This window comes from Chelonia mydas, chromosome 25, assembly GCF_015237465.2.
Source record: "Chelonia mydas isolate rCheMyd1 chromosome 25, rCheMyd1.pri.v2, whole genome shotgun sequence".
Classification (NCBI taxonomy): Eukaryota; Metazoa; Chordata; order Testudines; family Cheloniidae; genus Chelonia; species Chelonia mydas.
In genome coordinates this window covers 15,963,469-15,985,840 of record NC_057858.1, presented here as the reverse complement: position 1 = coordinate 15,985,840, position 22,372 = coordinate 15,963,469, and the positions used below count along the sequence as shown (strand labels likewise).

Sequence of the window (22,372 nt, the reverse complement as noted above, 5' to 3'; positions counted from 1 at the left end):
TAATCGTTTAATCATTAACAAGTTCACAGTCGGGGGGTGGGGGGGGAGAGACACCCTGCTGTCTCTCCTCTGAGGTGGAGCAGAGCATGCTGGGGATTGTTTGTATGTGCATGGCTGGGTGCTGTGCGCCTTGCTCTGATCCCACCCCTCGCTCTCCTAGTTACTAGATGCTGCGTAATGCAGCTAGTTTGGCAGATTGCTGCCAGGAAAGCAGCAGTGCCAGGAAAGATCCAACTGTTCTGGTAGATCCGGTGATTCACGGGCAGATCCACTGCTGCAGCCAGCAGCGGGGGGCGGGGGGCGGTTGCCCCCAGCGGTAGCCTCTCTGCCAGGCACAGGCTGTGAGAGCATGACAAGCTCCAGCGCCCCCCAGGTATTACTACAGCGTTTTTAATGTGCACATTAGGTATTACATCATTAAATGATTTTACCAATCTGTTTTAAACATTAAACTGCAATATATGAATAGTAAGACTAATACTTATCGGTTAACCATTTAATATTTTACATCCCTAATCTAGATGATGTAGAGTTCTTATTTCTGTCCACAATGTCCAATGGTGCAAAATGTGCAAGCAGTCACACAGAGAGCTAACTTGTCCAAGTACACACTTGGCTATTCCAGACTGTCCCTTTTCTCTACTGCTCAAGTTCATCCCTCACTAGAGCCACACAATGAAAAAGCTGGTTATTCTGACAGAGCTAGTTATCCATTAGATCTGTCTGCTTTTTGGATATTCTATTTTCAAATTAGTTCCTTAAGAAGAGCAAGACGAGGAACAGTTAAATCTTAAGAGACTGGATGATCAAGTGGTGCTACATTACTGGCTCCAATACATATGACTGGGCAGATAACCTCGAAATATGAAGCATCTCCTGCAATGCCAGCTGTCTGAGTGTGAATGCTGTTCCAGTGACCTGGCAGAGTGCAATGATCACAGGCAATCACATGTGCACAAATGTAGCAGGAAGCAGTATGACGACATGACAAGAACTACAGAAGTCTTGTAATCTCTATGAAAGAGGCATCAAAGTAACAGGAAAGAAGTTTATGTATACTGCTGCTGACACCCTATCACAGCGTCCTTCATTGCAAGGCCCGTGAGCCAGTGGCGGTGCCCATTGACCTAAAGGGCCATGCAGCAGAGACCTGGAGAGGAGAGAGGTAGGGGGTGGGCGGGAACTGGGGAGGGGAGCAAGTTGGGGCTTGCAGGGCTGCTGTGGGCCTCTCCCCCAGCCCTGGAGCTCCCTGCTGCCAGCAGGGAAAGAGAGGGCTCCTTCCCCCGGAGCCCCGTGCTGCCTGCTGGCAGGGTGGGAGAGAAAGAACCCCTTCCCCAGAGCTAGCTGCTGCCAACAGGGAGAGGGCTGGGGTGAGTCCTCCGGCTGCAGCCAGGGGCAGCCTGCCTACGCCCCAAACTCCTAATCCCCGGCCCCACCCCAGAACCCTCACCTCCCCCCCCATCCCAACCCTCTGCTCCAGTAATGAGCCCCCTCCTGCACCCTGAACCCCTCATCCCACCATCTGCCCTACCCTGGGTCACCTTCCACACTCTGAATCCTCTCTGCCCCATCCCACGTGGCTCTCACATTGAAGGATTTTTGCCAAAGTGGCCCCCACTTCAACAATAGTGAAGAGCACTGCCCTAAGCATCTCAAAGAGTGATCAGGCCTGTTACCCTTGCTCCTCAGAAACAACTACCCTCTTGACTGGAGGGAGGGAAGAGATTTTTTTTTATAAATGAGACATGAAAGAGATAAGGTGGGTGAGATAATATCTTCTATTGGACCAACTTCTGTTGGTGAGAGAGCATGCCCCAGCACTGAACGACTCCTCCAATACAGATTTGCAATATATGGATCCATCACAAGTCTGACTCTCCTACAGAATCAAAATGTTTGCATGTGAGTATAAGTAGTCTGACATTAAAAAAAACCACTCTGGAAACCATGTGCAAGTGCCCTCAACTGGTATTTTGTGACAATGCAATAAACTGAATGTGACTAATCCACAGTCAACTGTAAACAAACATAATTTTAAGATAAGAAGTTATCTCAGATCTTCAGCATGCCAACTAAGACAGGATACTGACTAATGGCAATGATACTCAAACAATAGGATTCTGTATCATAAGCCTCAGTGTGTAGCAGGGCAATTTTCAAACTGCCCCATAACAACATTAAAAACAGGTATCAATAAAGTGTCTACATACTAATGACAGTACTTAGGTATTGCATGGTTAAGAGATTTAACAGTAGTAAGATACTGCCTCTCACTGCGAAGTCCCTGGTTTGATTTACTGGTACTACCATCTAATAGCAGTTCAGTGACCTATTGTGCAATAAGTTGGTGATCTCTTAATACAGTTGGTGATGGGCTTGTGTCACTTATGTCCCTCGTTCCACTAATGAGGATCAGACAAAGAAAGAGAATGGAAAGTTCCTCTGTTAAATCTAGTGCATTAGAGTAAGAGAGGGGGGTCACTGCTGGAGCATTTGTGGGAAAATGTGTGTCTCAAGGATGGTCCAGTAGTAAGAACACTAGCTTAGGACTCCCACCAGACTTCCTGTGTGACCCTCGGCAAGTCACTTAGCCTCAGTGCCTCATCTGTAAAATGGGGATAACAGTCCTGCCTCACTGGGGTGTTTTGAGAGGATAAATACATTAAAGATTATGAGACACTCCAATACTATGGTGAGGGAGCCATATACAAGTACCTAAAATAGATGAACTAGAAATTTAAAAAGGAAGCAAAACAGGTGGGCTACAGAAATTCAGAAGAAAAGTGGCAAGCAATGAGAAACAGAGCCTTGGAGGCAAGGACAAGACTTTGAATTTAACAGTACTCAGTTACACCTCATCCGTGAGGAAATGGAGATTGAACAACAAGGCCAAGAACAAACCTTAAGTCCACATTATCTTATTGCATACCCATGTTGGTGAATCTGGCCACTTTCTGTAGCAGGTTCTCTTGACACATACTGACTGAATGACAAAGTCATGTTCAGTAGGGGACAACTACAAAATTATAGGGTCAAGATATACACCAGAGTTCTAGAAAAAATGAATGCCACTGCTCTTAATGGGTATATCAAATATATTCCTTCCCAGATATCAACGTTCTTTTAACATTAATCAGAGTATTTATCCTGAAATCTGCCAAAACAACTAAAGGTTAGAAAGATCTTCAGAGTTATGTGCATAATTTGGGAGGCAAAGGGAAATAGACCATTGTATACAGCCACTCCAACTTGCTCCACTCCCCTAACCTTAGGTAACCTTCACTAGGCCAAGCTTCTCCCTCAGCATCTCCTGACCATGCTGCAGGTACAATCCCTCTCTCTGCTCACTGACCCTCTGCTTGAGCCTGTTGCTGCCTGCCCTGCAGCACAAGGAGCCAAGTCAGAGTGGGAGATGGAACTACAGTGGGAGAATCATAGGACTGGAAGGGACCTGGAGAGGTCTTCTAATCTAGATCCTGCACTCAAGGCAGAACTAAGTATGTTACAGAGTTAGACCATCCCCTGACAGAAGACAGCTTGCGCTCTATAGCTTGTATTCTAGCTACAGATTTGCTAAAAAATCTTTCCCCCTGCCCCCCAACTTTTTGAGAAGTTACTTTCATCCTCACTGAAGTATGGGTTGTTTCTTCCTCAGCATCCCACCTACTCAAGTACTTTGTTTTCTCAAAATAGTGCCTCATTATTTTAAACTGTTCCATCTGGTTTGGGTTATTTCTCCTTCCCCTACAAGTAAGCACAATTATTCCATGGATAGCCAGCTATTGTCAAGGCCATTCAGTAGCATGGCCATTAACAGGTTCTTGAGAACAAAATGAGCTCTCCCCTCAACCTCTTTGCCAAGAAAAGTATCATTTCTTGGAGGGTTGTAAACCCAACCCTTCCCCTCAGCAATGTACAGCCCCCAGAGTGGTTTATTTTATTTACCAGCAAGTTTCACTACAGCAAAGCTGTCATGCAATGCAATTACAACAGGACAGAGTGCCATAAAGGAGCTCTATATACTGATCTGCATTATGTAAAATAAAAAAAATACCTTTCAAAGTTGGGGCTTGGTGTGCACTAAGTTAAAAAAAAAAAAATCAATTTCAAATCAGATTACCTGTTCAGTGTAATCTAATGCCAAACATGAAGTGACAATTCCCACTTTGGAAAGTCCCTGATGTCATAAAATATCAAGAGACTAACACCACCACGTGGCTCTTATATAGCACTTTTCATCATTTTTACAAAGGAGGTCAATATCATCCCCATTTCAAGATGGGGAAACTGAGGTACAGGGAGGTTAAGTGACTTGCCCAGATTCACTCATTAAGACCAGTGGCAGAGTTTGGAACAGATCCCAAGTCTCCTGAAAGCTGCTTTGTCTGTGGACTAAATATTATGCCAATTCAAAAAACAATTATGTCAGAATTTAAAAGACTGAATGTCTTCCACTATCATTAAGGTTAGAATAACCTATTTACATGAAGTATGCAGGGATAGCCATACAAAGTATTTTTTTAAATTAATTTTCTACCCACCTCAATTTCATTTGAAAGAACAAGAAACCCATTTTCTTTTCCACTGTCCTCTTCACAAGAGAAAGAGAGAGTCAAACTGCATTTTCCCTAAGCAAGGGTATTGGGACAAGATATGAATATTACGGAGAGATCTAGCACAGTGACTACAAAGAAAGCCAAATGTGACAAAACCCTTAACATCCAATATATTTTTACATAAACATGTTCCCACCTGACTGGAATTACCCCACAGAATCTTATATTCCCACAATGCCATGCACCTCTCTGCTATGCACCTTGTACAAGACCTCTGGTCAAGCAACTGCTCAGTTATGGAGATTATTTATGGTGTTTGGAGCTGCATGTCAAGTTTGTTCACTGTAGGCAGTTAAATTAACATGATGTGTGTTACCTACCGCAAATGACACAAAAATAAACAATGTTGAGAGTGAGATCAGGAGGACTTAAGATACAATAAAATATGTCACCACTTTAGGAGTAATATTAAAATTTCTCCATTTTACACCTTGCATTCATTAATGGAATGAAATTAGCCCTACAATATAACCATGATGTTCTGCAAGTTTTAATTCTAGATGGATTTCATAATATACTAAAAGAAAAGCGTCCACAAAAGCATTAGCCACAACATATACAGGCAAAAGATTTTACTCACAAGCACCTTCAATGCTACAAAACCTAAAACAAAATACACCAAATGGAACTGAACTTATTGCTGGAAACTATGCAAATAGATTTATACCACTACTACAGTCCTGGAACAAACCCCTTGTAAATGGAATATAAATAAAGAGAAGAATACAAATCTGCTAGATAGGACATATGTACAACTTACCGGAAGAATAGTGATTCTAAAGGAATACGGTATTTTGTTTTGCAGTTATTTCATAAGAATATGTGAGATACATGCAAAGTGACACCATTTAATCCTGTTTGGTGAAAGTGGCAAAAAAAAGTGTGCAGAATCAGAAACACTCAGAGCTGAAACTTTACATTCCTAAACTGTTTTCTGGGTTCAGATATTTAAGTGTCAGATGTGATAATCATACTTCCCAAAAGAATTCATAGCTTAACTTTTTCTTGCTAAACTTTTGTTTCAGTTCACGAAGGCCACTGCTGTGGACTAAACCTTCAATACTAACTCAGTGAGAAGAACCAGCTGGAACAAACTGGTCTTCAACCACTACCTTCTTCAAAGAACAAAATATAAACGCATCAAGTTGTGTGTCCACTGGCTCTTCAGTGGAAAATTCTATCACCAGCTGTTTTGTACATGTTAAAATTGAATAATCTGAGACTAAAACCAGTCAAACAACTCCTCCAGTTTTAAGCACGCATTACTCTTCTGTCACAAACATGCCACAGAAACTGATGAAATACTGTGGCATTAAATAGATTGTATCTCAAATGAGCAATTTTCTAGTACAATAAAGATGTAAGTACACCAGGTTCACTTTAAGTACAATTATGTTTCTTTATTCAATAAGGGTTTTATTATTTGTATTGTATAGTGCCTATAGATGCTAATTGAGGTTCAGGGCCCTACTGCACCAGATGCTATGCTGACAGAGTAAGAAGACACTCTATCCCAAAGAGTTCATCATGTCATAACAAAGACGAAAAAAAAGGTGGATGAAAAGCAAATGGGGGAGGGGGAGAAAGGAGAAGAGAAGGAGAATGACATGACAAGAAAGGGTAACAGGAAAGTGAGTTATAGCACACAAAAAATGAGGTTTCCACTTATCACCTTACTACAATATGCTTAAGCGCCCCATCATTTTCAAATCTGATATTGCTGAATAACTATGCCCTAAAGAAAATGCTTCTGAATTAATGTTAACATTGACAAATAGATAGTATATATAGATATTACATAAAAAATACATTAAAAGAATGGTAAGGTTGCAAAGTAAAGCATTCTTAAGTTTGAAAATGCCAGGATTAAGATTGCCCAGGCATCCTCAACTCAGTCCCCTCACATTAATATAGTCTTTAATCACATGATCACACACTATTTTTCTTCAAAATATGCCAGTAAGTCTTTGAAGTATCCACTAAGATGCATAAGCCTTGCAAAATCATGCAACCTGTCCTCTACAGTTCACTCACTGAGGACTCCATCATCTGACATTTAGCAAATCTTAAACATAATTTAAATGCAGATTTGGGGACAGTTTTAGGAAGGTGTGGTTTGTGTAGCAGGGATTCAGCAATATCTTCCTCTCGATGACCACTACAGACCCCATTGCTGAAAATAGTTTCCAGCTCCTCAGGATGTCCTGGTAAAAGACAGGCAGCGCAGAGATGTATCGGGGAAGACCTCTTGGATGGAGACAAAAGAGCTGCTGGTCATATCACGGCCCTTGGACGTGGTGGAGGAAGGCATGTACTGGCATACTCTATGCCAGACTATGAACACTATATGAGTCTCTGCAAGGCCTGAAGGTGGAACATAAGTACCTGGCTGTGAATCTTTATTGTTTACCAAGTTTGTGTTACTGCAGTTTTTTCCACTTGTTTTTCCAATATTGGCTCTTTCTATAAATGAGTGGAATAGATTTTTATGATCTTGATAAGTGTTCAGTCCCTTATATCATGACTTTCATACAAATGATACTAAGCATTTTACTTTCCAGTTCCCCTGCTTCCTCTGTAAGAATCTGTTTTACACAAAAATCCTCTTCACTATTTTTTCTTTTTATATAGTAATTTAAGGTTTTATTCCAGACAGTCTGCATCAAGTTGTTTTTGTTCTAGTGACCCCTCTGGTGATACAAAAAGAAAGGGAGTACTTGTGGCACCTTAGCGACTAACCAATTTATTTGAGCATAAGCTTTCGTGAGCTACAGCTCACTTCATCACGAAAGCTTATGCTCAAATAAATTGGTTAGTCTCTAAGGTGCCACAAGTACTCCTTTTCTTTTTGCGAATACAGACTAACACGGCTGCTATTCTGAAATCTGGTGATACAGTGACTATAACATTTCAGGGTACTTTGATAGCAATTTCCTTCTGTATGCCTTCCTTGTCTTGAGATTCTCAAGAGCAGCCAGGATGCTGATTTCTCACCATGGGTCCTTGTTATGGAGAGTGCTGTTAATTTATTCATTGCTGAATTTTGTTGTTAACCATCTTGCAGAATGGGTGAGAGATGGGCAGTTTAGATTAGGGAATCATTTAAAAACAAAGGGAAACAAATCTCCATGGGGCACTGCAGAGAGCATCAGTGGACATCTTGCCTTCCTTGCAAAGTCAACTCAATTTGAATCACACACACACTAAACAACTGTGATGGTGCTTTTAATTTAAAGTTGGTTGGCCCATCAGCGAGCAGAGGCTAAAGCTAGAACTGTCAGCTGCTAACATGAGCATTCTGATCGTGGATACAGGCTAGCTCCATTTGACTGATACTAGTTCATTATTTGTATTGCCATCGTGCCTAGAAGCCCTAGTGATAGACCAGGACCTCCCTGTCCTAGGTAAGTTACAAACATTACAAAAAGACAGGCCCTGCCCCAAAGAACTTACAACCTCCAATGCCTTTGCAAAATTCCTCCCATATGCCCGGAACACAGACATGTTCTCCCGCAATTCACTGGGAAAGAATTAATTGTTTTAGTGCCAGACATGAGTGAGTGCAGCACCAGTGTGGACACAGCATCTTGAGTGCTATTTAGCAGTGTGGGCACTCTCACTCAAGCTAGGCTCATTCAAGAAAAACAAGCATAGAACATTTGAGTTAATTCAGTAGTGAAGACATACCTTGAATAAGTTACCTCCCCTTCCCACTGAACACCAAGGGGGGGGGGTTAGGGTGAGTTCAATCCTTGAAGGGGCCATTTAGTGATCTGGGGCAAAAATTGGGGATTGGGCCTGCTTTGAGCAGGGGGTTGGACTAGATGACCTCCTGAGGTCCCTTCCAATCCTGAGATTCTATGAGCCATAATATGTTTAAGACTATCAAGGAGGATGTTTCTGGATAGTACTAGCTCATATTAGTTACAACCTGGTACCTATGCAAGTATTACTGTGCCAACTACAGCCACCTTTTGGAAACAGTGGAAGCAAGACAACAGACCTGCAAAAACTCAGAAAGCCATTCTGAACAGAAATGAACAACACTACTGTGGGGCTGAATCCAGCTGACCCACTACACCCTTTCACAGGCATGAAGCCAGTCAACCCACTATGCTAACATTCTCACTTGACCCACATGACTTAACAGAAAGCACCTCCAATTAGCTCAGTCCAGCTATTAAAGATATTAAAGTATCAAATGCAATCCTCCCCACTTAAAGTGGCTTTGAAAATTAAATTGTTTCAGATGAGACCAACTACAGTGGAACACATATCAGTGCACCAAATCCTCCTCTGCAACCCAGATTTTGATGTGCTGATTCAAACTCTAAAAAGACTACCTTATTATTCCTTCTACTCTGCAGCCCCTCCATAAGCATGCAGTGAGGCAGGTAACAAGAGAGACAAGGCAGGTGACAGGTAAAATCTTGTCAGCTGCTTTTGCATTCAAAGTATAATTTAGAATTTCAAGTTATTTGAAACAGAAAACTAAAGTACAAATTGTAAGTTTAATTCTTTACCATAAGAAGTAAAATACACACTAGCTTTTATATACTCAGGCAGCATCCTTGAACTAAAACTTATTAGTTCCTTAAAGGAAAGGATAAAGCCAAAGCAAAGGTCAAGTCTGTTTTACCTTCATTCACACCTGAGACACTTTCCTGCACCTAAAAAAGTCACTAAGAAGGGAAGCGAGGGGGCACTGTCCTCTTTCCCTTCTATTGCTTAGAAAATTAAGGGAGAAAACATTCTCCCATTATGCTTTTACTACATTTTTTTAAAAAAAGTAAAAAGAGTGAATTTAGGGTGACCCAATGTCCCAATTTTATAGGGACAGTCCCAATATTTGGGGCTTTTTCTTATATAGGCACCTATTACCCCCCACCACTCTCATCCCAATTTTTCACATTTGCTATCTGGTCACCCTAAGTGAATTTCATATTGGTGAGATGCTATAAACCCTGAGCCATGGAAGCTTAGCTGCACAACTCAAAAACCAACTGGAGGGAACTCCCCAGGCCAATACACGTAGCCTTAATCTTTTACTAATAATTCGGGTCCGTTCTGGGAGTCTAAGCAGTGATGCCAACTATCATATGATCTCCATGGCATCTTGACTTACAACCAAGTCATTTCACATAGTAAGTATCTTATGGGTGTTTACTCACCATCAATCCAGATCAGATTTGAACTAACGACAGACATGGTAACGGCAACAACACTTAATCCTCCAAGTCAAACTCCCTGTTTTACTAATTCATTTCTAGTGTTTAAACTCAGGGAGGGAATGTTATGTATTTACTCATTTTAGTACTAGGAATCCATCATTTCTCTGGGGTCTCATAAGAGGCCAGCAAAGGGAAAATAGTTTAAAAGATAGGCCTTGTGTACACTGGCAAGTTTCTGCGCAGTAACGCAGCTTTCTGCGGTGTACGCTGTAAAAGAACCATGCCGACAAGAGCCATACAGCTTTCTGCGCTGGGGCTACAGCGCCGTGGTGCCAGTGTAGACACCCTGGTCGATCACAGCGCGGCAACCAGCCTCTGGGAGGTGTCCCAAAATGCCTGTTCTCGCCTCTCCGGTCATCGGTTTGAACTCTACTGCTCTGCCCTCAGGTGACCAACCGTGAGCCCCAACCCTTAAATTCCTTGGGAATTTTGGAAGTCCTCTTCGTGTTTGCTCGGTGATGCGTGCTGTGGTCTCAGCACATATTTCCAGGTGACCATGCCTGCTCCATGCACCAGAAGATCCCCCGCTTGCAGAATGCCGAGCTGCTGGACCTTATCAGCATTTGGGGAGAGGAGGCTGTCCAGTCCCAGCTGCGCTCCAGTCGTAGGAATTATGATACCTACGGACAGATTTCACAATGCATGAGAGAAAGGGGTCATGACCGGGACACACTACAGTGTAGGGTCAAAGTGAAGGAGCTGCGGAACGCCTATCACAGGCGCGAGAGGCAAACCACCGCTCTAGTGCTGTGCCCACGAGCTGCTGGATCTACAAAGAGCTAGATGAGATACTCGGTGGCAACCCCACATCCACTGCAAAGGCCACTGTGGATACTTCGGTGGCTCGTGTGCCAGTCAAGAATGGATCGAGCCAGGAGGAGGAAATCTTGGACAAGGATGTGGAGGGGGACCCAGAGACAGAGGATGACTCAGAGGTCAAAGATCATGCAGCCAGGAGCTCTTCTTTACCCCGGAGGAGGCTAGCCAGTCACAGCTGTCGGAGCTTGGCGAAACACAGGATATGACCTTGGGAGGCTAGGCTCCCTCTTTGTTATCACCGTCTCAACAGCTGCGCAGAATTAGAAAGCGGCCACAAAGAACTAAAGAGGACTTTCTGCAAGATGTCATAATGCACTCTGCTGCTGAAAAACAAGAACTGAAGGAGTGGAAGGATAGCGAGAAGATGGACCGAAAGGAGAACATGGCATGCCAGAATGAAGCCACGGAGCAGCTCTTAAACGTTATGGAGTGCCAAGCGGACATGCTCCAGGCGCTATTAGCACTGCAAACCAAGCAGCTCCGTGCCCACCCTCCTCTGCGGCCGCTGTCGCAAAACTCTTTCCCATGCACCCCCACACATGCACCCCCCATACACCAGCCTGTGTTAATGTCCGTGAAACACCCAAGGTGATCCACAAGCGTCTGGAGAAGCAGAGAAATACCCCTTCCAATTAATGTATCTGGTGGGTAGGTGGTCTGGTGCCAGAATTGGAATATGCATGCCATCTATCACCCCTCCGCAGTTAGGGAAGCCCATTTGCACAAAGCAATCCACAATGTCATGCATGTTGCCTAGAGTCACAGCCTTTCGAAGCAGGATGCAATTAATGGCCCTGCATACTTCCGTCAACACGAGTCCAAAGGTCGACTTTCCCACTCCAAACTGGTTAGCGACCAATCAGTAGCAGTCTGGAATAGCCAGCTTCCGCAGTGCAATCTCCACGCGCTTCTCCAGTGACAGAGCAGCTCTCATTTTCATGTCCTTGCACTGCAGGGCTGGGGCGAGCTCATCACGCAGTCCCATGTATGTGGCTTTCCTCATCCGAAAGTTCTGCAGCCACTGCTCGTCATCCCAGACGTGCATGACGATGTGATCCCACCACTCAGTGCTTGTTTCCCGAGTCCAGAAGTGGCATTCCACTGTGGTCAGCAACTCCGTGAATGCCACAAGCAATCTCGTGTCGTAGCTACTACACATGGCAAGATCAATGTCGAAGTCCTCTTGCCTTTGTAGTTTAAGGAATAACTCCACTGCCACTCGTGACGTGTTAGTGAGAGCGAGCAGCATATTGGTTAACAGTGCGGGATCCATTCCTGCAGTAGGCAGTACACAAACTGTTGAAAAATGGCGCCAAATGTGGATGGAAGCATAGGGATTGCTGGGATGCGAAGCAATGCCTCACAGGGCATTGGGACAGGACCAAGGATGCCTTGCGACTGCTCTGACTTCCCACAACTCTTAGCGGCAGAAGAGGAAGAGATGCTCTGTGAGATAGCTGCCCAGAGTGCACTGCTCCAAATACCACTGCAAGTGCCGCACGTGTGAACACGCTATTGCGCAGGCAGCTGACAGTGCAAACACACAACAGCGGTTTCCCTTCAGCGCTCTCTGAGCAGCGATGTAACTCTGCCAGTATAGACATACCTTTAGAGTTTCTTTGATAGGGTGAGTCAAACAGGATTAATAAATCTCAACATTACTGGAGTGGGATAACACCACTCCTGAAAAGTTTAAAGTAGCAGCATTAGTCAACACTGTTTATGTTTTGGGGGGGAGGAGGGGGAGACAGGGTGTTATCTGCCTTCTCAATGTACCGAGAGCAAAAGAAAAATACTGTTATGTTAAATACAATGCAGCATGTGGCAGACCTCCTCTCCATAACACTTCACACAACTATTACAATAAAATGGCAGGTTTCAGAGTAGCAGCCGTGTTAGTCTGTATTCACAAAAAGAAAAGGAGTACTTGTGGCACCTTAGAGACTAACCAATTTATTTGAGCATAAGCATTCGTGAGCTACAGCTCACTTCATCGGATGCATTCAGTGGAAAATACAGTGGGGAGATTTATATACATAGAGAATATGAAACAACAATGGGTGTTACCATACACACTGTAAGGAGAGTGATCAGGTAAGGTGAGCTATTACCAGCAGAAGAGCGGGGCGGGGGCCCTTTTGTACTGATAATCAAGGTGGGCCATTTCCAGCAGTTGACAAAAACATCTGAGGAACAGTGGGGGCTAGGGAAATAAACATAGGGAAATAGTTTTACTTTGTGTAACGACCCATCCACTTCCAGCCTCTATTCAAGCCTAAGTTAATTGTATCCAGTTTGCAAATTAATTCCAATTCAGCAGTCTCTCATGGGAGTCTGTTTTTGAAGTTTTTGTTGTTGAAGAACTGCAACTTTCAGGTCTGTAATCGAGTGACCAGAGAGACTGAAGTGTTCTCCGACTGGTTTTTGAATGTTATAATTCTTGACATCTGATTTGTGTCCATTTATTCTTTTACGTAGAGACTGTCCAGTTTGACCAATGTACATGGCAGAGGGGCATTGCTGGCACATGATGGCATATATCACATTGGTAGACGTGCAGGTGAACGAGCCTCTGACAGTGTGGCTGATATGATTAGGCCCTATGATGGTGTCCCCTGAATAGATATGTGGACACAGTTGGCAACAGGCTTTGTTGCAAGGATAGGTTCCTGGGTTAGCGGTTCTGTGGCGTGGTGTGCAGTTGCTGCTGAGTATTTGCTTCAGGTTGCTGTCTGTAAGCAAGGACCGGCCTGTCTCCCAAGATCTGTGAGAGCGATGGGTTGTCCTTCAGGATAGGTTGTAGGTCCTTGATGATGCGTTGGAGAGGTTTTAGTTGGGGGCTGAAGGTGATGGCTAGTGGCGTTCTGTTATTTTCTTTGTTGGGCCTGTCCTGGAGTAGGTGACTTCTGGCTACTCTTCTGGCTCTGTCAGTCTGTTTCTTCACTTCAGCAGGTGGGTATTGTAGTTGTAAGAAGGCTTGATAGAGATCTTGTAGGTGTTTGTCTCTGTCTGAGGGGTTGGAGCAAATGCGGTTGTATCGTAGAGCTTGGCTGTAGACAATGGATCGTGTGGTGTGGTCAGGGTGAAAGCTGGAGGCATGTAGGTAGGAATAGCGGTCAGTAGGTTTCCGGTATAGGGTGGTGTTTATGTAATAGTTTATTATACCATCGTTTATTAGCACTGTAGTGTCCAGGAAGTGGATCTCTTATGTGGACTGGACCAGGCTGAGGTTGATGTTGGGATGAAAATTGTTGAAATCATGGTGGAATTCCTCAAGGGTTTCTTTTCCATGGGTCCAGATGATGAAGATGTCATCAATATAGCGCAAGTAGAGTAGGGGCATTAGGGGACGAGAGCTGAGGAAGCGTTGTTCTAAGTCAGCCATAAAAATGTTGGCATACTGTGGGGCCATGCAGGTACCCATAGCAGTGCCGCTGGTTTGAAGGTATACATTGTCCCCAAATGTAAAATAGTTATGGGTAAGGACAAAGTCACAAAGTTCAGCCACCAGGTTAGCCGTGACATTATCGGGGATAGTGTTCTTGACAGCTTGTAGTCCATCTTTGTGTGGAATGTTAGTGTAGAGGGCTTCTACATCTATAGTGGCCAGGATGGTGTTATCAGGAAGATCACCGATGGATTGTAGTTTCCTCAGGAAGTCAGTGGTGTCTCGAAGGTAGCTGGGAGTGTTGGTAGCGTAGGACCTGAGGAGGGAGTCTACATAGCCAGACAATCCTGCTGTCAGGGTGCCAATGCCTGAGATGATGGGGCATCCAGGATTTCCAGGTTTATGGGTCTTGGCAGACAGTCCTCTTTGGCCACTGTTTTTATTCTCCCAGGGACAGGAATTCCTACATCATGTTATCACCTGAATTGATAAAGCTTCACACCCTACCCCCGCTAAGTCCCGTCACGCTGTTAAAATCTACAAACATTTGAGGAAAATGAATACTGAGGACTAGTGCTTGAGCAGCACCACCTACAGACACTGGATGTCTCCTGAAAGGGTCTATATCAAAGTTGTTTACACGACCTATTAATTTTTATATGCATCCTTTGAAAAATAAGGGAATTTATGGAATACTCCACATACCTAGTAGCACTTAAAATATTAGTTTCAGAGAAGCAGCTGTGTTAGTCTGTAGCCGCAGAAAGAAAAGGAGGACTTGTGGCACCTTAGAGACTAGCAAATTTATTTGAGCATAAGCTTTCGTGAGTTGCATCCGACGAAGTGAGCTGTAGCTCACGAAAGCTTATGCTCAAATAAATTTGTTAGTCTCTAAAATATTAGTGTATTCCCCTGGGTTTGGCGGAAAAGGTTTCAGTTTTAAAAGAGTAAACGTCTATATAAATTTAACAGATTCTGTTCCTGAGTCAATGTGATCTGGTGGTTAAAGCAAAGATTGAAGAGCTGAAAGTCTCCTACACTAATTCTAGATGAGCAACTTGTTTATGAGATTAACTGACCATGTGGGGAGAGCACTTATTTGGCCAATCACACTCAATCGACCTAGGACAAGTTTTGTTTGTTTTAAAGAAGGACCTCAAAGTCAACTCAGGCCTTGTCTACACTAGAAAGAGTTTGCTGGTTTAGCCATACCAGCAAACCCTCCTAGTGGAGATGCAGTTTATACCAGTTGCCAGAACAAAAAAATTACATCAGCAAACTGACTTTTTTGCTAGTATAACTGCATTTAAACTAGGGCTTTTGCCAGCATAGCTACATGAGTTAGGGGTGTGATTTCTATATAAGACTCCCTGGTATAGCTATGCCAGTTAAAATTAAGTATAAGCCTGGTCTTACTCAGACTTCCTTGCTGAACAACTTATTCAGTATGTGATTAATGAAACCCTCGTATCAAATTAATCTAACAGGCTATAACCGGGCTCTGAAAGAAAGCAACCAAGATTTTTTTAATTATGAGTATCGATTCCAATGGTGGAGATAGTGCTGCAGCTCACAGCTTCCTTAGTTTCCAAAGCAATTTCCCTATGTGACTCTAAGCAATTGTTTATAACGTACACCAGGACTCAAATATGTCAGACACATCATCCAGGTTGGTGGTGGTGGGTTTTTTTATTTTTGTTTTTTGTTGGGGGGGGTGGGTGGGTGGGAGGAGAAGAGAAATAGTGTTTTCAAAACTCAAAGTTTAAGGCCAAAAGGGACCATCCACTTCAGTAACTCAGACAGAGCTTATGGGTCTATTACAGAAGTCCTCAAATCATGATTTAAAGACTTGAAGTTACAGAGAAGCCACTATTTACACTAGTTTAAACCTGCAAGTGACCTATGCCTCATGCTGCAAAGGAAGGTGAAAAACTCCAAGTCTCTGCCAAGCGGATCTGGGGGGAAATTCCTTCCTGAACCCACATAAGGTGATCAGTTAGACCCTGAGCATGTGGCCAAGACCCACCACCCAGACACCTGGGAAAGAATTCACTGTAGTAACTCAGAGCCTCCCCATCACCAGCCACTGGATATATCTGAGGCTAGCAGTCGCATCAGCTGCAGGCCACTGAAGTTTTCTGCTTAATTAAAATACCTACCTGCACAGTATCCATGCAGCATTTGTTGACTGTCTTACAGGCTTTGGAGTCTAGAACATCCAAGGTCTATTAACAGTTTATTGAGTTGATCTCGAGTACATTACCTTTGCTCTTGGGTGAAAAGGTTAAAATGGAAGACACCCCCATTCCTATAGGCACTTTTAAACACTGGGCTTATTTTTCCAATATTATTGGTCAGGATAAGTCTATCAAAATATGCAGAATAATAAGCTTATTATTAATGTACATTAAATTATGTGGGTAACTAACCTGTCACAAGCTCAGCATCAATGCTGTTAACTGCTAACCTAATTCTCTCTGAAGATATCAGTCTGGTTACTTATATGTAAAGGCTGCGCGTCTGTCACAGAGGTTATGGGTTTTGTGACTTTCTGTGACTTCTAGAGTGGCCAGCAGCAGCAGCAGCTTGGGTGTGTGGGAGGGGTCTCAGGGCTGGGGCAGGGAGTTGCAGCACGGGGTGGCGTTTACCAGGGAGGGGGTCCCACCAGCATGTCCCTACAGCTCCTAGGTGGAGGGGCCATGGATTCCACACACTGCTCGCAGCCCCTATTGTCTGCGGTTCCCAGCCAATGGGAGCTGCAGAGCCAGTGCTTGTGGCAGGAGCACCGCGTGGAGCCCCCCGACCACCCCTCCCACTAGGAGCTGCAGGAACATGCCAGTCAGAACTGGGTAGGGAGCCTGCCAGCCCCACCAACCTTCCCCTCCCCCAGCAGGGGTCCCAAGCCACGTGCCGCCACCCACCCACCCCCCAGCATCAGCGAGGACCCCAGGCCACACCACCACCCAGCCTCCCCTCCCAGCACCAGTGGGGGTCCCCGGGCCACTCCCCAGAGCACCCAGAGCCCCCCAGCCTAAGTTTTATTTAGGGGCATATAGTAAAAGTCATGAACAGGTCACAGGCCATGAATTTTTTTTACTGCCTGTAACCTGTCCATGGCTTTTACTAAAAATACCTGTGACTAAAACATAGCCTTACTTATATGGCCCCCATCATCATAATATCTGAACACATCACCACAGCTGCACTCCAAGCAGCAGTAGTGCTGAAAATACACGCTCTTTTTATGTTCATTTTCATGGGTCTTGGCAAGACTGGTGAGGGAGGGTAAAAAAAATTCACAGAATATTTATTTCTTAATTGCATATTGTTATATGTTACAGAAAGCACTAATTCCACAGGTCTGTCATAAACTGTGCTAAGTTTACTGTTTAAAAAGACAAATGAATTCTTTTAAATGGGAAACTAATTAGATGACACTTGCTCAAATACAAGTTAAATAATTCTGAATTCCAAAACATTAGACAGAGCTCTAGAACAAAGAAGGTTCAGCAGAGCTAGTGCCAGAAGAAAGCCATTGGTACATAAATATTTTGACTTACCTTTTCTCCACTAAATGGTTATTTTTGCACCTATTAAAACCTTGAAAGTTGCACTTACATTGTATTACTGAGGCCAGGAAAGATTTGAAGTGACTAATGCAGGGACGACCTGAATTTAACACATTTTCTAAAAAACAGAAGCTGTATTATAGATTGGTATCTCCTTCCTACAAGGTCAAGGTTTTGATCTGTTTAATACTTCAAAGCCCTACGTACTCTGATCTGATGGCAAAAGTAAGAATTAGCCTCCTGACTCAGTTTCCTTATAAACAAGCAACTCCACACATTCTAGACACTGTACTCATCCAAAAATTCAGTATGAAACAAACTGAATAGCAAATGCAGGACAAGAAATCTATCCATCTTCCATCTGCTTGAAGACCTTTACGTGGAAAATGAGGCCAGAACTGTACAGTTTAACCTCATGAGCAATATACTGCCTCAGTCAGCAAATCCAAGATTCTGACATATGGTTTGGCAGGCTGTCCAGCAAGCAGTCAGGAACCATATTTCACTTCATATGGTTTTTTCACTTGTTTTCTGTACTGCCAGGCAATAAGATTATAGTCTGGCACCATCGCTCCCTCCTGCCCCCTGAAAACTGCTCTCTCTGAAATACCCTTCAGAGTTCTTAATCAGTAACTGAGATGGAGGTAAAAGAAAATTTACTATTTAGGGGCACTTCCTCTCCCAATAATCTACAGCACTCACAGCATGCTGTGCCTAGATGTTTTCTATTTAAACTCTAACAAATGCCTATAGATTAATTTACTATGTAAAATCAATTACATGAAGTTTTACAATTCTGATTAACTTCCATATTTTGGGATCAGTAACTGTCAATATCCAGCACTGCTGAGGGTCAGCGTATAGTACATTTTAATGACGTTACCACAGGTTATAAAGGGTGCATAGGAACAGAAGATTAAAGATAAATTGCTTTAAAATAGTATGTGCTACTCCTGTGGCCTGTTAAACTGAAAGATCCAGATCTCATGAGTTTGTAGAGGGCACAGTATGACAGACCTCATTTAAAACAATGCTGTAATAACTGCACTGAGTGACAACTAGGGTCAAGTACTGCATTCTTGGACAGCTTTATCTTTAAAATGCCTCAATAAGTAACATTATTTATTTTATTACAGGATCTTTTAGTCCAAGATCAGATGTATAGGAAAATAAACAAGAAGTGATTGAGCTGATTTTTCTTTGGTTTTCAGATTACATGTATAATTTGTTGTAGCATCCTCAGTCTGCATTCACTTCATTATCCCACTTTATTACTGAGACACATACATCTGCTCCTAATAAAAAGAGAACTTCTCTAAGAGACAGGTATGTGTGAACTGATATCAAATTCCATCTGCCCTATGGCAAGTGGAAAAGAGACCTGCCCACCCTGAGGGTGGCATGATGTATTGGTGTATAGCAAAAAGAAAAGGAGTATTAGTGGCACCTTAGAGACTAACCAATTTATTTGAGCATAAGCTTTCGTGAGCTACAGCTCGCTTCATCAGATGCATTGTTTTTTTTTTTCCTACTGAATGCATCCGATGCAGTGAGCTGTAGCTCACGAAAGCCTATGCTCAAATAAATTGGTTAGTCTCTAAGGTGCCACTAGTACTCCTTTTCGTTTTGCGAATACAGACTAACACGGCTGCTACTCTGAAACCTGGTGTATAGCATTAGACTTTGCGCACACTTAGGCTCCATCATAGCCAGCCTCAGATGTTATATGAACTGAACTCTACTTTGCAACTTACAGACTTTGATGTAAAAAGAACAGGAGTACCTGTGGCACCTTAGAGACTAACAAATTTATTAGAGCATAAGCTTTCATGGACTTTGATGTGCTGCTGATCCAAACTAACCCTACAGCCCCTACGTACCACTAATTTGAAACAGAAAATTGTAAGTTTAATTATTTAAAGTACAAGGTAAAATGTACACCAGGTTCTCTGTGCTTATGCTGTATCCTCAAACTAGCTAATAAGCTTATCCTGTAGAAAAGAATAAAGCCAAAGCAAACACCAAGAATGTTTTACCCCCAACTGTAAAGAATTCGGGAACTCACAGCCTGCTTCTGCCCTAGCCCCAGAGATGGCCCCAAAAGTTTCAAGGGCCTCACAGTCCTGTAATTCCAGATCAGGATCTTATCTGAGACACTAACCTGCATCAAATGAAGTCCCTAAGTGTGGGAGCTTGTGGGTCAGGGAATAGAAAGAGAAATGACAAGAAGCCCCTTTCAGGGTGTGCTACGGTGCAGCGGAGAGCAGAGGGATTTGCTGGGAGTGCCCCCCACGGGTGTAGATGTAGGGGGAGAAAGAGAAGCTGGAACACGAAATAGGGAAAGGGTGGGAGCCCTCCAGAGAGGGCAGACAGGGCAGGGGTGCCGAAACCACTGGAGGATACCCCTCCCCGAGGGTCTTTTATGGGGTGAAGAAGGGAGAACCGTTGGGATGCCCCCTCGGGAGTGCAATCGAGCACTCAGAGCAGCCTCGGCACGGACACTGGTTGCTCTGCCGCCGCCTCCTCCCGCGCGGAGGCCGGAGAGCTCCCTGTCCCGCCGCTTTCCCAAAGGAGCCAGAATAGGAAAACCCATTGCAGACAGCCCAGAGCCCCTGCAGGCCGCGCCCGAGCCGCGGGCTCGAGTACGGAGCGCAGGCCGGCACCGCACCACATGGCCGCTTACCATCTGCCCCGGTCCCCGGCCCCACAGCCCTGCCCGCGGGAGCACACGCACCGGCAAGCCCGGCCCTGTGGCCAGGGGATCAGGCCTCGGGAAACCCCCAGTCCTGGGGGCGCGGGAATCCTGGGCCCGCGCACAGGGAGACGAAACGCCTCGACTCCGGAGCATCCCAAGAAGGGAGCCAGGAAACCCAGGCTCCCCTTGCACCACCCGCGGCCGGAGCTTCCGGTCGAGGGCTGCTCCTCGAGGAGGGGACCCCGGGGAACCGGCATGCAGGCTGCCTGCGGGATCGGCGCCTCCCGGGAGGCCAGAAAGCAGGAGCTCGCAACACACCCACAAGGGTCACCGGTTCGCTGGCGGCGCGATCTCCGGGGCAGCGCCCCCCCGGGGAGGGGGAAGGGGAAGGGGAGGTCGGCGGAGCAGGGGGCAGCGCCCCCCCCCCCGGGGAAGGGGCCAGGGGAGGTCGGCGGAGCAGGGGGCAGCGCCCCCCCCCCCCGGGGAAGGGGCCAGGGGAGGTCGGCGGAGCAGGGGGCAGCGCCCCCCCCCCCCGGGGAAGGGGCCAGGGGAGGTCGGCGGAGCAGGGGGCAGCGCCCCCCCCCCCCGGGGAAGGGGCCAGGGGAGGTCGGCGGAGCAGGGGGCAGCGCCCCCCCCCCCCCCCGGGGAAGGGGCCAGGGGAGGTCGGCGGAGCAGGGGGGCAGCGCCCCCCCCCCCCCGGGGAAGGGGCCAGGGGAGGTCGGCGGAGCAGGGGGCAGCGCCCCCCCCCCCCCGGGGAAGGGGCCAGGGGAGGTCGGCGGAGCAGGGGGCAGCGCCCCCCCCCCCCCGGGGAAGGGGCCAGGGGAGGTCGGCGGAGCAGGGGGCAGCGCCCCCCCCCCCCGGGGAAGGGGAAGGGGAGGTCGGCGGAGCAGGGGGCAGCGCCCCCCCCCCCCCCGGGGAGGGGGAAGGGGAAGGGGAGGTCGGCGGGGCCGGGGGCCGCGCCCCCCCCCCCCCCGGGGAGGGGGAAGGGGAAGGGGAGGTCGGCGGAGCAGGGGGCAGCGCCCCCCCCCCCCGGGGAGGGGGAAGGGGAAGGGGAGGTCGGCGGAGCAGGGGGCAGCGCCCCCCCCCCCGGGGAGGGGGAAGGGGAAGGGGAGGTCGGCGGAGCAGGGGGCAGCGCCCCCCCCCCCCGGGGAGGGGCCAGGGGAGGTCGGCGGAGCAGGGGGCAGCGCCCCCCCCCCCGGGAAGGGGGAAGGGGAGGTCGGCGGAGCAGGGGGCAGCGCCCCCCCCCGGGGAAGGGGGAAGGGGGAAGGGGAGGTCTGTACTCACGTTACTCTGCGGGTCGATGGCCTGCAGCAGCCGGTCCCTGATCTGCTGCGGGGAGGGGGCCGGAGCCGCTGTCATTGCCTGGGCGAAGCGGGGCGGCTGCGGCCGGGGCGGGCAGGCGGCGGGGCCGGGCCGGGCCGGGGCAGCGGCTCCTCACTCGCCGGCAGCAGCCTCCTCAGGGCGCCGCAGCCGCATGTTCGCTCCCCGCGCGGCGGGGGGAGCGGCGCTCGGAGCCAGACGCGACCGCGAGGGGAGGGTCGAGGCGGCAGGACTAGGCCGGACCCGTCTGCTCAGCTCGGGGCCGAACTCAACTGTGGGCAGGACTCGGAGAGCCAGCCCCGCGCAAGGCACCATGGGACCCACCCGACGCCGTTACGCACAGCGCGTCTGTGACGTACAAGCGCACGCACAGGCACGTTGAGCAAGCGCTCATGCTCGGTAGAAGCGAAGGCCACCTGTTCGCAATACGCATGCGCCCAAGGCGGACGGCAGCGTATAGCGCCAAGGCAAAGCCAGCGCCCTGACCCCGCACATTACCGAGCCAGGGGGAGCGGGAAACACGGAGCCGGCGGGGGAGGCGGCTCCAGCGTCCGCTGGGCTGCACCGGAACGAGAGCGACGGACCCCGCTAGGCCTTCCCCTTAGCCCCAGCAGCTGCTCCCGGCCCTGGATTGCTCGGCTGGAGCAGCAGGGGCCCAGCCCAAGACTCGGGGGCAGCCCCCGAGCTGGGGCAGCGGCAGTCGGGGCTGGGTAGGGCTGGAATAATACAGGGCT

The 22,372-nt window shown here is 46.9% G+C and overlaps 1 protein-coding gene across 2 annotated transcripts in view; it reads right to left on the bottom strand.

Moving 5' to 3' along the window:
* MED26 (mediator complex subunit 26) overlaps nucleotides 1-22,018 on the bottom strand; it is a 52,817-nt gene extending 30,799 nt beyond the window's left edge. Inside the window, exon 1 of one of the 2 annotated variants that reach the window (XM_037886077.2) lies at nucleotides 21,603-22,018. In XM_037886077.2, coding sequence (XP_037742005.1) covers nucleotides 21,603-21,677 — 75 coding nt within the window. In that variant the 5' untranslated portion in view covers nucleotides 21,678-22,018. Of the gene's footprint in view, nucleotides 1-20,357; nucleotides 20,487-21,602 lie in introns of those variants that run through there. The other variant, XM_043535812.1, reaches the window with a different exon arrangement.
* Nucleotides 22,019-22,372: the final 354 nt, after the last annotated feature.